Source organism: Hippocampus comes, unplaced genomic scaffold (assembly GCF_001891065.2).
Source record: "Hippocampus comes isolate QL1 unplaced genomic scaffold, H_comes_QL1_v1.1 scaffold155, whole genome shotgun sequence".
NCBI lineage: Eukaryota > Metazoa > Chordata > Actinopteri > Syngnathiformes > Syngnathidae > Hippocampus > Hippocampus comes.
In genome coordinates this window covers 1,998,482-2,015,373 of record NW_017804967.1, presented here as the reverse complement: position 1 = coordinate 2,015,373, position 16,892 = coordinate 1,998,482, and the positions used below count along the sequence as shown (strand labels likewise).

The 16,892-nt window shown below is 41.5% G+C and overlaps 1 protein-coding gene across 2 annotated transcripts in view; it reads left to right on the top strand.

The window, feature by feature from the left end:
- Positions 1 to 16,892, top strand: part of commd10 (COMM domain containing 10) — a 43,407-nt gene that overhangs the window by 3,282 nt on the left and 23,233 nt on the right. For both annotated transcript variants that reach the window (XM_019887726.1, XM_019887720.1), the window contains exons 5-6: positions 3,660 to 3,721; positions 5,801 to 5,849. In XM_019887726.1, coding sequence (XP_019743285.1) covers positions 3,660 to 3,721; positions 5,801 to 5,849 — 111 coding nt within the window. The remainder of the gene's footprint in view (positions 1 to 3,659; positions 3,722 to 5,800; positions 5,850 to 16,892) is intronic.

The window sequence follows — 16,892 nt, the reverse complement described above, 5'->3', positions numbered from 1 at the left end:
CTCCACCCTAATGAGGACAAGCGCTACAGAAAATGGATGGACGAATTAGTATACTGACATCCAAAACATAGCGTTGCACTTCATCCATATTCATATTTTCTGTTCATGCAAATTACACTTTACCCCATTACCCAGCAGGGTGGCCCTTATCAACACCATGCTGTTTATAATAACAGCGAACATTCTCGGTGTGCGAAAGCTGTCACGTACATTTTTTTAAAAGCCACTCTTGTGCTACCCTGACACTTGCAACAATGCCGGCGAGTCAAGATCTAAGTGGAAATAAAGTGGCAGATTGTGGACAGCATTTGTGACAGAGCTGTTGTCATCCAGATGTCTCACCTGCTTGTGTTTTTACTCGTCATCTCCTCAGTGACGGATTTGATTTATCAGCCAGCCGAGTTGCTTTATAGATTAGAGTCTGGTAGGTCCCTGAAGGATGAGGTGGGAATTTTTGAAACGGTGAAAGAGCCCACGTCTTGTCAATGTATATTTTTATGGAGCAGCATGGATGGTGTTCATGGGTGAATTTCAAGCAGTTTTAAGAACTGGCTGTGCTTCCACCACATTTGCACAGGTCCCTGTCAAAACTCTTATGTGTTAAGTTTTGGAAGAGTTATGGGGGAATTTTGAAATGGTGAAATAGCATAAGAACGATCATACATCCTAAACATAAGAAACAGAAATCACGCAGAGGTCAGAGGGTCCATCGACACAGGCCAGGCGGCAGATCAACACCTGCCAAAAACAAGAACGTACCTGCGGTGTCGCACATTAAAATCTGCTTTCCCTTTCCTCTGAATCAGTGAGGAAGGATTAATCACCAGCTGTTATTATCACTGCCTCTTTTCTAATGATTTACAGCAGTTTATTAAGTCTTAAGGGGAACATATTATGGAAAATTGACTTTTGACTTTGACTAATTGCTTGTGTACTAATAGTCGGGTCTTGGGAGCACCTGCCCACCCATCGAGACTGAAATTACACAGAGTAAATCTTATGTTAGCTGCCTCTTTCAGAAAATGTGTGTGTATATGCAAGCCATTCAACTAGCCAGTGCTGATATTAGTTTGCATTTAGTGATTCATTTGCAGACTGGATGCAGAGATGTAATGTTCTTCTATTCTAGAGGGAGTCTCCGAATCTCTAAAACTTTATAAAGTCGCTGACTTGCAGCGTGTCCTTTTTTTAGTTCTTGTTGGTAACAATACTAACACCCGACATAGATGTGCTCACAAAACTAGCATATTTCAACATTTCTTACTGTTTTTTTTTTTAAGCTGTCACGTACATTTTTTTAAAAGCCACTCTTGTGCTACCCTGACACTTGCAACAATGCCGGCGAGTCAAGATCTAAGTGGAAATAAAGTGGCAGATTGTGGACAGCATTTGTGACAGAGCTGTTGTCATCCAGATGTCTCACCTGCTTGTGTTTTTACTCGTCATCTCCTCAGTGACGGATTTGATTTATCAGCCAGCCGAGTTGCTTTATAGATTAGAGTCTGGTAGGTCCCTGAAGGATGAGGTGGGAATTTTTGAAACGGTGAAAGAGCCCACGTCTTGTCAATGTATATTTTTATGGAGCAGCATGGATGGTGTTCATGGGTGAATTTCAAGCAGTTTTAAGAACTGGCTGTGCTTCCACCACATTTGCACAGGTCCCTGTCAAAACTCTTATGTGTTAAGTTTTGGAAGAGTTATGGGGGAATTTTGAAATGGTGAAATAGCATAAGAACGATCATACATCCTAAACATAAGAAACAGAAATCACGCAGAGGTCAGAGGGTCCATCGACACAGGCCAGGCGGCAGATCAACACCTGCCAAAAACAAGAACGTACCTGCGGTGTCGCACATTAAAATCTGCTTTCCCTTTCCTCTGAATCAGTGAGGAAGGATTAATCACCAGCTGTTATTATCACTGCCTCTTTTCTAATGATTTACAGCAGTTTATTAAGTCTTAAGGGGAACATATTATGGAAAATTGACTTTTGACTTTGACTAATTGCTTGTGTACTAATAGTCGGGTCTTGGGAGCACCTGCCCACCCATCGAGACTGAAATTACACAGAGTAAATCTTATGTTAGCTGCCTCTTTCAGAAAATGTGTGTGTATATGCAAGCCATTCAACTAGCCAGTGCTGATATTAGTTTGCATTTAGTGATTCATTTGCAGACTGGATGCAGAGATGTAATGTTCTTCTATTCTAGAGGGAGTCTCCGAATCTCTAAAACTTTATAAAGTCGCTGACTTGCAGCGTGTCCTTTTTTTAGTTCTTGTTGGTAACAATACTAACACCCGACATAGATGTGCTCACAAAACTAGCATATTTCAACATTTCTTACTGTTTTTTTTTTTTTTTAAAAACACAAATGGTACAGCAACATATGTAGACTGACAATACAGCAATACTCACAGTTACGTATTCTTTATCCTCTGCGAAAAATGACTCATATGACTGCAACTTACTGAGTCAGTTTGTGAAACTCCATTGATGTCTGTATTATACTGCCACCCGATGGTCAAGAGAAGCACACAAAAATTATAACACTGTAGGGCTGGAATTCAATGGTGAACGATGATTTGTGATATGAGTGTTTTGAGTTATGAGCGTGGTTATGGAACAAATCCAAATGTCTGGACTTAGAGACACCAGGTTTATTTGCAATGCAAATAAACCTTTTTCAATGATTTTTCGTGTTGCTTCCGAATCTGACCTTGTTTTTTTTTTCTGTTAGCAAAATAATAAGTAAAAATAAAGGAGAGCCTGTTACAGCCTGTTACATGCATGCGTGTTGTGGTTCATAAACAACACCGACATGCACAAATATATTACTTTGCTCTCTCTGCAATTGCCTTATGTTTATTTACAACCCCACGTCTTAGAATTCAGACCTTCGCTCATGTTCACTTCACTACATTTATTTTGAAGTCGACTTGAGGATCTATATACACCACGTTGGCATGGAAAGTTATCACTTAAGACGATCACTCACGCTAATGTGAATCTTGTTCCCGACGTGAATAATGTGCGAACCGAAGCTCTTTCCCACTTCGCGCCGATCCTGTGATGCTGCACACGCACCCACAACCAATAAGTCACACACGGTTTATCATGAGCACCTCTCACTGCGTCATAAAGTTGCTTTGACTAAGTCCTGTGGATTTATCACGGTGCTACGTGAGGAGTGAGAAGGAGACGGAAGATGCGCAACACTGAGTTTTAAGTCCACGAGGCCCAACTTGAATTACAACTCATGTCAGAGCAGAAGCAACATTTTACGCGCGTGTATTCATGATTGTTTGATTGATTAAAGACGTGTGAGGAATTAAAACTTACTCAGCCTTTAAATGGACGTAATTGTTCTACAATCGCCATTAAATGTTACTGATTTAAGGCAGCACATTAAACTAGGAGCTAGCTTCACAGGTTCTGGTTTCGAATGTTGGCTTGCAGCTTCAGTGTGTACAGTTTGTATGTTCTTGCCTGCTTTTGTGGGTTATTTATAGTCTCCAATTACTCCGGCTTCTTCCCATATTGCTAAAACATACAGCCTGCCTTAATTTGTTGATCTGACTGACATTTGGAAGTGTGTTTGTTTTTTTTTGTTTTTTTAAATGGACCCTGTTTTTTTTTTTTTTTTTTTTTGTGTTTCCAGCTGGATTTTGTCAACTGGCAGTTGAACCTCCAGATGGCTCAGTCCAGCCAGGCCAGACTCAAGTCCCCCAGTGCTGTGCTCCAACTAGGCCTCCGCAATGAAGACTCTCAGGTGGGAAAGCACACCAAGTACCAAGACGACATCATCCATCACTTTCCATTATCCCTCCGCTTCACCCATCCGCCCCTCCTACTTGGCTAATAGTTGTTAATCCCTCTGGTGTTTGTTTTGAACCATCAGTAGATAGACATCTGGTTTCAGAGTAACCCTGCGTAAAGGTCCGAGGTCGGGGAGCTTGTTATCTGAAACCTCCACGGCCACGTGTTTCAAATCGTACTGAAATAGAGGCCTTGTATTTCCCAAGTAGAATTGGTCATGTGTTTTATTTGCGCGATAATGTCTAATTCCTAATGATTCCCAACTATTCAGTCGTACTTTATTTTAGAAAAACTACTTTTTAAAAATCGGCTTACGTCTCAGCACTGTGAAGCCTACGAGCTGAGCACTCAACCGCCGTGCTGCTCATACAGTATCTTTTTTTTCCTACTGTATAGCAGGACTTCATCTACTCTATTTCAGCAAATTGCCATGTGTCTATTTACTGAACTGCAGAGTACCTTCTTCAGTTAGCTTTTTTTTTTTTTCTCAAAATGCAAGCTAAAGCAATTTAGTTTCCCTGTACTATCTTGTTTCAGCTTACTCGTCAAGTGTCTCATCCTCCCTTATCTTCCCATAGAGAATGCCGGCTCAGATTAACCATGGAATTAAGTGGGCTATCTTTGAATATGGTCCTATAGGCGCATGATATCTTTTTTTAGTTCTTGTTGGTAACAATACTAACACCCGACATAGATGTGCTCACAAAACTAGCATATTTCAACATTTCTTACTGTTTTTTTTTTTTTTTTAAAAACACAAATGGTACAGCAACATATGTAGACTGACAATACAGCAATACTCACAGTTACGTATTCTTTATCCTCTGCGAAAAATGACTCATATGACTGCAACTTACTGAGTCAGTTTGTGAAACTCCATTGATGTCTGTATTATACTGCCACCCGATGGTCAAGAGAAGCACACAAAAATTATAACACTGTAGGGCTGGAATTCAATGGTGAACGATGATTTGTGATATGAGTGTTTTGAGTTATGAGCGTGGTTATGGAACAAATCCAAATGTCTGGACTTAGAGACACCAGGTTTATTTGCAATGCAAATAAACCTTTTTCAATGATTTTTCGTGTTGCTTCCGAATCTGACCTTGTTTTTTTTTTCTGTTAGCAAAATAATAAGTAAAAATAAAGGAGAGCCTGTTACAGCCTGTTACATGCATGCGTGTTGTGGTTCATAAACAACACCGACATGCACAAATATATTACTTTGCTCTCTCTGCAATTGCCTTATGTTTATTTACAACCCCACGTCTTAGAATTCAGACCTTCGCTCATGTTCACTTCACTACATTTATTTTGAAGTCGACTTGAGGATCTATATACACCACGTTGGCATGGAAAGTTATCACTTAAGACGATCACTCACGCTAATGTGAATCTTGTTCCCGACGTGAATAATGTGCGAACCGAAGCTCTTTCCCACTTCGCGCCGATCCTGTGATGCTGCACACGCACCCACAACCAATAAGTCACACACGGTTTATCATGAGCACCTCTCACTGCGTCATAAAGTTGCTTTGACTAAGTCCTGTGGATTTATCACGGTGCTACGTGAGGAGTGAGAAGGAGACGGAAGATGCGCAACACTGAGTTTTAAGTCCACGAGGCCCAACTTGAATTACAACTCATGTCAGAGCAGAAGCAACATTTTACGCGCGTGTATTCATGATTGTTTGATTGATTAAAGACGTGTGAGGAATTAAAACTTACTCAGCCTTTAAATGGCCGTAATTGTTCTACAATGTCCATTAAATGTTACTGATTGAAGGCAGCACATTAAACTAGGAGTTAGCTTCACAGGTTCTGGTTTCAAATGTTGGCTTGCAGCTTCAGTGTGTACAGTTTGTATGTTCTTGCCTGCTTTTGTGGGTTATTTATAGTGTCCAATTACTCCGGCTTCTTCCCATATTGCTGAAACATACAGCCTGCGTTAATTTGTTGATCTGACTGACATTTTGAACTCAAGTCCCCCAGTGCTGTGCTCCAACTAGGCCTCCGCAATGAAGACTCTCAGGTGGGAAAGCACACCAAGTACCAAGACGACATCATCCATCACTTTCCATTATCCCTCCGCTTCACCCATCCGCCCCTCCTACTTGGCTAATAGTTGTTAATCCCTCTGGTGTTTGTTTTGAACCATCAGTAGATAGACATCTGGTTTCAGAGTAACCCTGCGTAAAGGTCCGAGGTCGGGGAGCTTGTTATCTGAAACCTCCACGGCCACGTGTTTCAAATCGTACTGAAATAGAGGCCTTGTATTTCCCAAGTAGAATTGGTCATGTGTTTTATTTGCGCGATAATGTCTAATTCCTAATGATTCCCAACTATTCAGTCGTACTTTATTTTAGAAAAGCTACTTTTTAAAAATCGGCTTACGTCTCAGCACTGTGAAGCCTACGAGCTGAGCACTCAACCGCCGTGCTGCTCATACAGTATCTTTTTTTTCCTACTGTATAGCAGGACTTCATCTACTCTATTTCAGCAAATTGCCATGTGTCTATTTACTGAACTGTAGAGCACCTTCTTCTGTTAGCTTTTTTTTTTTTTTTTCTCAAAATGCAAGCTAAAGCAATTTAGTTTCCCTGTACTATCTTGTTTCAGCTTACTCGTCAAGTGTCTCATCCTCCCTTATCTTCCCATAGAGAATGCCGGCTCAGATTAACCATGGAATTAAGTGGGCTATCTTTGAATATGGGCCTATAGGCGCATGATATGGGGGGGGGGGAGAAAAAATATAGGTTTTGCAGTGTCTTTATGGATGCGAGAGAAGCAGGATTTTCGTGTTTACTCGAGGCTAGTAAAGAAAGCATTAATTTATTTAAATCCACTTACACAACTCCCCTTGTGGGAGGAGATAGCTGGGGGCTCAAAAACTGCTCATTTAAAGCGAAGAGGGCTCAACAAAAAAAAAAAAAAAGAAAAATAACACCGGAGATTTTCCTTCTTACTTCTGCAGAGGGTGCTGTTGTCTCACAGTTGTTAAAGCATGCTGGGAGGAACACCCATTCAATTATTGTCTGTTTTTAAGTCTTTCTTGAGAAGCCATTTAAAATTCGCTCTTTTGAGTAGTATACACTAATTGAACTCTCTGCTATCACTAATAAAGTGAAGACTGCAAAACAAGAGGAAGTGGATATAAAATAGTACTTTAATAGCAGCTTTAACCCTGGCAGAGAGTGGTGAACATTGAGGAACAGCGCAGGGAAGACAAATAGGACAAGAGGGAGTAAAATACCGTCGGCCTGTGCGGTATTGATTGTTTGGTGCGGAGAAAGTTTGGAGGGGCTGCCATCTGACCAGTCACTTGCTTCATTAGCGCTCTCCCTGAGGAGAACCAGGAAGGGAGGAGGAGAAATGCCAGGTGCTTTAGTTCTCCTTCACCAAACAGTATAAGACATCCAGAACAGCTGCACATCGCACAGAGAATTTAGGGGCGAGGATTTAATGGACTCCCTTTCAGTATATGGGAAACCATTTTTATCCTAAAAGAAATAACGCTAATTAAGCAATGCCATCATAAAACTCTTTCTTGTAGTAGTATTTTAATATTCCAAACTTCCATACAATTATACAAGTACGTGTAAAAGTGTATAAGATAACCACTGTCAGTATTCATAATAAACGGGAGGTGAACAAAACATGAAATGTGCAATGAAAAAAACCCAACATATTGCATGCATCCAATACCCGAGAGTGCAGCCTCCCCGTCATCACAGGTGCCATACCTGTTGCATTGAAGCTTGAATTGTTATTTTGACAGAGAAGCAGCTTTTCCAGAAAAAGCCAGTCAAGTTGTCTGGAATTGGCGAAGAATAAGAAAACCACATGGAGACGCGGTGAAACATCACCATGCAGTTAAAAAACAAAAAAAACTGACAGAGGATGGAAAAGAAGGTGAAATATGGGGGAGGTTTTGTGTGGGCTTCTTTTGCATTTCGTGGGCCTGATGTAGTAAGTTAAGGCAGCACTGAATTTTAATATGAACCCTTGCTAACAATGGCTGTCGGGGACTTTTTCCCATTTGTCAAAACAAATCCATCAACCGTCTGTCTTTATATGTGCCTTGAAACTCAAATTTGCAATCTCGCTGTGCTGCGTGCTGTGGTTTAGAGGAAGTTAGAAGAACCAAAACACGCATTAAGTGCCCACTATCTGGTTACTAGCGTGTGTATCATTTCACAAACGTGTATATTTTTCCCCTTTATTTCACATTAATGCGCTTGAATGCTGCTTGGAATGGCTGAGAAAAAACACATAACAACGATGAGATTATGGATTAAGACTGGGGGGGAAAAAAACACGTGAACACGATTGGTTTTCTCTGTGTAGATGTTTGCTTTATGCTGTACTGCGATTTCCATTTTTTATTTTCATTTTTTGCACCCTGGTTTTTAATTGCCACAACTGAAAACGATGACAACTTTGACACCATGTTCATTAAATGCCGTAGGCCCAAATGCATCTCATTTTAGCTCCACCCATCTGTTGTAGGATAGTTACTTCCAAATTCCCTCGTCGCAGTTTGTCAGTACAAGCCTTGGAATCGGCTACTTCAAACCATGGCTGCATTTCAGGCATGGCTCCTTGGGACTTTTTTGTGTGTTCTGTCATGATGGGCGTCCACCCAATTTCATGTTGATTTTTCCAACTTTCCAGTTGGTGCTAGTGAGTGAGTTTTGCAGGGTCATGAACCTGGAAGGATACAATTTTTGGGCATGCTGAGGCCTCCCAAAAAGCCAATTAATTTGTCGGAAGAATAATTATGAATTCCCTAAGTCCCCTTTATGATGTGAGCAACATGTCCCTTCTCTTGTTCATGAAAAGAATGGAAGGCGTAAATTGTGTCGTTGGAAGTCACCCCAGCTGAATGTTTCTTGAAACGAATGCAAGGGTACAATAATAGCGACTCTCACGGTTAATTGCGCTCATTCATACATTCATCACTTTTGAATGGATTTTATTTCTCGTAGATCAGACTTGAGTGGTCTCTGTTGACTCATTCACATTGGCATTATTCTAGCCTTCAACTTCTTTTTTTAATTCTAGCCTCAAAATAAATCACAAAGCAAGTATTCGTTTCCTGTGTTTTTGGTTTAGTCATGAGTGAACGTTTCCTTTGATCCTTCTTTTTTGGTATTTCTCATTTCAAAGTTGTGTGTGAAGTTGTCCCCAGTTGACGACTGCAGTGTAAGCCCACCAATTTGAGTTTGAAGAGTACAGCTTTTTTTTTTTTTTTCCCCTCTCAAAACATCAGACATGAAAGACTGTTTTCTTCTTGTGATTGAAAATTATTTTTTTTTGTTCTGGCGTACTGCAATCAAGAGTGGATGCTTTTTGTTTGAGATTACACACACAAAACGTGCGCCACGCACACGTACCGAGGCTGAAGTTTCTTTCGCACTTTGTCATGTGGGCTGCAATTAAATATTCCATTTTGACTTTTGTGAGAGGGGTGATGTCATCACAGCCTTCCTGAGCATCCGGGGGCTGTCTCGCGTCTCTCTCATCGGGTTGCGTGCTGCGTTTTGAACTTACGTAAAGCCAAGCTTGTGCCTCCCACACGCGCATGTAGTCCCGATAAACAAGGCTTCCCGAGGAGATCCGGGCTTTACATTCTTATTCATGGGATTACATGGCCCGATCAATATATCGGAGAGCTGCGATGGAAATGCTGCCACTTTCAAAATCCTTCGCACCGCGCCGCCCACCAGCCAGGAGGGACAAAGGCTGCTTTGTTTTAACTTCTACTTGTCTTGCTTTACATGTCCCAAAATGCTTTGTTGCTTTGTGCGCCCTTTTTTTTTTTTCTTTTCCTCAAGGGTCTCTCCCTTCTCTGTCTCTTTCTTCATCGGTTTCCCACTGGTGATTTGTTTTTCCTCCTGTGGGATTTGGGATCCCATTCATTGGGAGCTCATTGTTGGGCTCTTATCCTCTCCAAACGGATGGGCCCCGAGAGCAGAATGGGGGACTGTGGACTCCCTCTCGCCGCACTCCTTGTCACCCAGGTCCTCGCTCTTTGCCATGCGATGATGTCATGGCTTCTCTTTGCAAAGGAGGGGGAACCCATTGATTCTCTCTCCCGAATACATATCCTATATATCTCTCCCCTTCCTTCAGGCCTCTCTAAACTCCACTCATGTTTTCACCAGCCAGTTCCTTTTGCAGATTCCTTGGCCCCTCCAAAGGCGCCTTGGGGATTTGGGGATGTTTGGATGTTGTTTAGTACATCCACCGCACAACGCTTGACACCCACGTAGGAACACCATCAAACCCGCAAAGCCAGCTCCATTTAAATCTCATTGATTGAACGTTTCTCTTAAATTCTCACTGCAGAGGTTTTCTACCCAGCCTTTTTTGTCTACACCCACTTTGTCAAGTAATCATTAATCCCTTAAAACGGGGTGTCGTTTAGCCGGTAGCGATGATAAGAGAGTGCTTAAGACTCCATTTTTCTAATGTGAACGTGTGCCCCTAACCCCCCTCGCACACCCTCTTTCATTGGCGTTTATTTTTGAGAGGCAGCCCAGCTCTCGGCTGAACTATGCAGCGCTGAGAAACCAGGTGCAGCTCTGAAACAAGGCGTTCTGATTGCGGAGGCATGGAGCCAAATCAAGAATCAAATCCATTCATTGAAAGCTGGATAGTCGGATGGCGTCACAGGAATTAAAGGCTGCATTTTTTACCCCCTAATGGCACATATAAAAAATGAGATTGCAAATAAGTACAGCAAGATACATCTTGAGCATAAGTTTACTTTATCTCAATATTTCACGACATATCCATCAAATCAGTTTTTCATTTGTGTTGGGACGAGATAAAATAATTGAGTTGGGGGGCTTTCACTTCTTTTGAGGTCAAAGTCACGAGCCTTCTCTCCCTGAGTGCCTCCGTGAACTTCTTTTCAACCATTTGATACTTTTTTTGGTTGGACATTACATCCAAATGTGTTGTATACGCATCAGACTCGACAACTTGTCTTACCTCACATCATGTATTCTAACTATGGTGGCCCTGAAGGTGAGGGCCCATGCCACTTCAGGTCGGAGGTGAGCTGCAGCTATCTTTGTATGAGAGGAGGGGACAACCATACACGTTCCTATTCGCACCTGCAGTATAGGAAATAGACTCTGCCAAAGAAGCATTTTTTTCGGGCTGTGGAAGGAGTACCTGGAGAAAACCATCATGAGCAGAGACGATATATGATTTGTTTGGATTATGCTCTGTCCATGACCTGGCAGGTTTAGTCTAGTTTCATCTCCCCCCCCCCGCCCCCCTCCCCAAAAAAAAAAATAGAATAGAATACAATATTAAAATCTCACGCACGGACAAAATGGTGCAGAAATTAGAATGTGATGAAATGTCGACAGGCCTCTGGAGGCGGGCGCTTCTCCTCCTCCGCCTCCTCCTCAACCCCCTCCTGCATGTAGCCTAAAATTCTTCCCACTCCTTCCTTATGTATGGGAGCGCCAATGTCTACATACCTTGGGGGCATAGGCCGGCTGCCTTGGCGATGTTCTAGCTTTGCCTCATACTGGGAAAGAATCGGGCCTTAGTTTTTGAATAGCAGCCGTTACTCGTTTGGGGCGGCAACAATGTCTTTGCATGCACTCACATCACAGTTGCCCAGGACACCCTCCATCTCAGCCCACTCCAACCATGCGCCAAGCCAATATATTTGAAATACATTCTGTTTCAAGATGCGAGCCTTCACTGAAGGTCTCGAGTGCCACTTATGTGAGAACCTGGCACGGCGTGCTTTTTCGGGCTCGCGCTACAAATTGTTGGCTGACTTTGGCCTTCTTGAAGACACCTGACTCACGTTAATAAAATGAATGTTTTTTCACACTGCTTCTTAGTCGCATTGGGCAAATGGGATGCAGAGGTCAATGTGGTGTTTTTAGGAACTTCTACAAAGTTGTGGCGGATCTTGTTCGTTTCATCTGTCGCTATGTCTGAGATCTGCGTTGCGCCAACAGTATACATTGAAGTTAGTTGGAAATCAGCAGCATATTTCGACCATGTAGTTCAGCTCAGTTTAGAACACATATTTTGACATTTTCACTGTAAAGGGTACCAAAATATCCAGGATGAACTGTCACGTTTATCAGGACCCTCTTTGTTGGTATTTTTTTGGGGCAGCTGGAACAGATTAATAACTTGTCCATTCATATCAACAGGGAAAGATAATTTGAGGTACAAGCGTTGTGAATAGAGTAAATTAGAAAATAGGAAAGGATTCATGGTGGTCATCGAGAAGCAGCTTTTGTTTGTGCACTAATTACATTATATCAAGGAATAAAAGGATCAGCTTTAGGGGCTTTGAACAAGAGTCACATGATTCTTGTTGCTCCAATTACTGTAATAAATTTGCATTTTTTTTGGGGGGCTTAATGTGATTTGTCTCACCTCAGTGTCTCCACCGTCCGTCTAGGTAGTGTGTTAGGTGTGAACAAACAATGTGAAAACACAAGGCTATTTACGGACATTTCGCAGACCGGCTCCACCCATCAATCACTTGTCTTTTTCTTTCCGTCGTTGTTTTTTGATCATGACGTGGTCTTCATTGTGTTCTTTTTTTTCCTGTTCTTTGTCAAAAGTGCGAAAGAGGCAATTTTGAAACATCACATGATAACCCGTGCAAGAGATTTCTTTGTGTGATAGGTTACGATCTTGCCTCAGCCCTTATTTACAGCACTCAAGTCTGCCGGGCATCTGACTTGCTGTCGATGTTGCTGTGGCGACGCTTCAAAGCTGAATTGTCCATTCTAAGGAATTATTTTCAGTTTTGCACCCTGCCTTCCCTTTTCCTTTGGAGCACTCGCTTTTGATGATTACTACCTTAGTGGAAAAGGATGAATGAAAAATGCATGCCCGTGTCATATGAATATTTATATTGTATGCTCCTCTTATGAAACTGAAAGGACCCTCCAAGCTGCCATTAGTTTGCCATCTCTGCAATAGCAATTATTTTAAAAATATCTTTTAAGGTTCAGTTGCGACTCAAGATAAGATACGATAAAATAACCTTTATTCGTTCCTCAGTGGGAAACGTTTTTAATAATATATGACATCGTAATAATTTAAAATGGATTCTGATCACCTGAACGGAGAGTTACTTCTGCCAACCTCTAATTTGTTCGTATTTTAAAGCCAATTTTCCCATAAAACAAAAAAAATCGAAGATTAATTACCGGTAAAGTGTCAAATTGCCATTACATTTTTCTAGAAAATGTATTGAAAAAGTTTGACCACTTTAAGATCCTTTATCATAATACATGTGTGAAAATAAATATAGCACTGTAAAATCCATCAATGCATTTTTTTTCCTACCGCTTGTCACCATTTGGGTAGCTGGCGAGCTGGAGCCTGTTCCAGCTGACTTTTGGCAAGAAGAGGCGCATACACTGGACTGGTCAACAGTCAGCTTGTTGGAAAAGTCTTAAAAAGTGTGCGTGTAAGCAACATGGAGTTTTGTTTATCAATGTATGCGATTTCCATTTGAGTGATCTCAAACTGGCTAAACAAATCCAGCAAACTTTTGAATCCCTTTTTCTGTGTAACAGTTGCCGCAGGCGTCGCACTGAGGGATAAAGCCCATGACAATCGTTGTTTGTGTCACGTTGCCATTTTCCATTAACTATAAATGGTATTTTAATTAGGACACATTAATTAATTGGAATAATGTTGAAACCGAGGCTCCAAGGAGCCTTTTCACAGTACAGCGGGCCCTGTGAAACAATCATAACGTCTCAATGTGCAGAGCATGTGCCCACTGCAATCCAATACCCCCACGTGCAGCGGTTAAGCATCACATTTTCATTGCAGGAACACAACGCATGAAGAATAATTTAATTCCCCTTTGTCGATGCTCTAGGATGACAAAAATCCGACGGGCAACAGGTACAAATGTTGAGGTATTTTCAAGCCTGTTTACATGTCAGCCCGTCTGTTTCCTTATAATGTGGGTCAGAGGAAACCCATCAAGACAGAGAGGAAAATCTTGCTTGCTCGTCATGTGGTTGTCAGCCCGCCTGTCAGTCCGTTTTCTCGTTTGTAGCATCAAAGTCTCTGATAATTCCCAGCCGCTCGCGCCACGACTATATTTTGTCTGAAGCTTTGGGACCTGTATCAGTTCCTTTGTGTTAGATAGGAGCCGAACACTCCATTGTTCTTTGTCTAAAGTCTGTGCTATCAATTATGGATACAGGAAGCTGCTTCAATATTACACATGCAAGCAGGGCAAAACACTTGGACATGCCCGCAAAATGTCGAACACTGTCACCAAGAATCCAGATCATGAACAGGTCACCTCCCGTTGTATTCATTTCTGTATGTATGCATTGACTTCATTTGAAAAGTCGTTCTAAGCCATTCAAATTAGTTCTGAATGTGAAATTCCCGCTGTCAAATCATAGTGACGGTTTAAACAAACAGTGATTTTCAGTCCCTCTGGAAAAGTATTGGAAGGGCACAACCAAAGTTCAGAACTCCCTTTTTTTTCATGGCATGTATGTATATCGACGTCAACTCAGGATGGAGCATCTTTTGTTTGCAACCACCCGCTTTCAAGTGAGCAAAAATATTGGAACGTGACAGAGATGTTTCTAGTTGCTCAGGTGTTCCCTTTATATTGATTGTTTCAACATTAGACAGTTTGGTTTTGACATCCATTAGAACTATTGCACAGAAATTCAGTATAGGCAAGATAACAATTTGGAATATCCTCAAAAACAAAGAAACGATTGATCTACTGAGCAGCAGACATCGAACAGGTCGGCCAAGGGCGTCAACAGCAGTTGATGACAAGCGTTTTGAGGTCTATAACACACACACGGATGGGCAATATCTTGTCTCTCTGAATCTGTTGCGTCTTTATCGTTAATGCCCCCAGGTTCACTTCCCTCCATCTTCATTTTTTTACACCTTATATATCCCCAGGATCTCAATCAGTCAAGATCTTAATCGCCTTTTTTTGTCATTTGTCATCATCTGTGCAGGTCGAAAAAAGTAACACGCCTATTTTGTCCAAAAAAAAAGGAGTAGAAAATACAACCATCTGATCTCAAACGTATGGAGGAAAAATAAATAGTCATCAGAAAAATAAGTACCTCAGTAAACATCAAGTACAGTCACAAAATATTTGTCCCGTACTTCATTTCTCTTCCACCACTGCAGGTATTGTCATGTGTCAGCAGTACTACTGCAGTTAAAAAAACAGCATCATAAAAGTGACAGCTTAAAGAGGCCTGAAGGCTGCACCTCCATCCCATAATGTCCCCCCGGGTGTTAAATCTGGAGCCTGTTCAAAGATAATGGTTCGGAGGTGATGATGAGAAGGCAAGCAGGAAAATCGCCCATCTGCCTTTTCTGATAAGTGCGCGTCATATGTTTTGCTTTCCACCTTGCCCAAACCGTGATAAAAGTGACTACAAAATAGCATCTGCTCGTCGATAACATATGATTCATTCTCGCCGCACCTCTCTGACTGGACGTCGGTCGTGCAGCGACACCGTAGGTACTTTCTTAAATGTAATGATGCTCCTTTTAATGTCTGGACAAATTGAGTAATGGCGGGTGCTGCTCACCATGGCAGAAGTAATATTCCCAGCCCATTAGCCGGGGGTCTCGACCGACTTCTGCGCGGCCTCTGATTCCGTAATGATAAAGGAACGGAGGAATAAGCACTTTTGTTATCATCTCCATTGTCACATCCCATACAACCGCAGCCTTCTATTACTTTGCTAATAATAGACACGGTCCTTATCGCTTCCATCACCGTCATGTTAGTAGAGAGAAAGGAAAACCAGGTGGCTGTGCACTACTGACAAAACTCTTCATATAAATGTTGGAAGTAACAGACGATAATATAATACAAGTAATATGACGTGCAAATTATGCAAATATATTTTGAGACCTTTCTGTAATGTTAATGCATGTCACTGTCACAAAAGAGAGGGAGCCATTTCAATTTGAATGCATCTCAGGTTATACAAAATTCTTGCGGAATTTGACTAACATTTTGTGGCCTCTCAGCGTTCACAAAACCACACTCGTCATCAAAACAACCAAAGGATGAATTCTTTGCATTGTACTTTTTCTTTGGTTTTCTTCTGGCATTGAACCCAAAAAGATGAACCGCTCGCTCTCTTGCCTATCAAGTATTACATCTGCTTGTCTGTTGCTTTGTTTTTTGCTGCTGTTTTGTGTTAAATTAGTGTTGAGAAGAAGAGGAGTATTTATTAGGTCTGTGAAGGAGGCTCTCGTTGAAAGCAGTACCACTTCGGTGTCAATATGCAGATTCTTTCTTAGTCCTCTAAACAAGGTGCAGAGTTTGCACTTTTTACCATATTAAACCCCAATATGGTCATTAGCTGTGCAGCCTAATATGCTCACTGATAGTATTGATGACCTTCATGTGTAGGTGGTTTGTTTGTGGTGAATAATGAAGTTATGTAACGTGGATCCATGTTTGTGTACATTCTAGATGCAGGGTGTTGATGCATTGCGCTTAATATGCTCTATGTTGAAGAAAAAAAAATCCAAATGGAATACCAGTGTGTTTTTCATTTAAGATCTTCCCCATTTTAAGTGCTTTGGCGCAATTATCTGACATCTAAGCAATCATAAATCTGTTGCCAATTATTTGCGGATTTGAGGCAGGGCTTGGTCCCTCTCCAGCATGAATGACGATGGTTCACCTTAATTGTATTTTCTTGATTGTATATTGGAAAATGATTGGAATCAAAATTAGACCAGTAACATGGAACATATACAATTGTAAAAACAAGGGCAAAAAAGCCCAAAAGTCATGTAGTGTAAATATTTGACGGGCATGACACAGTGAACGCAAAGTTTGCGTGTCAAAGCGAGGTCACTACGTGGGTGCAGATCGGTTTTTCAAGCTGAGTTTCCAGCAGGGGCTCCTGGTAAAGATGGAGTTCTAACAAAATAGAAGAAGGTAGACATTTGAGGAGCACAGAGTTTTTCCACATCAAAGCTCCTAGTTTCAAAGCCAGAATCGATGCTTCCTCTGAGCAGGTGCAGCAGACTCTGATGG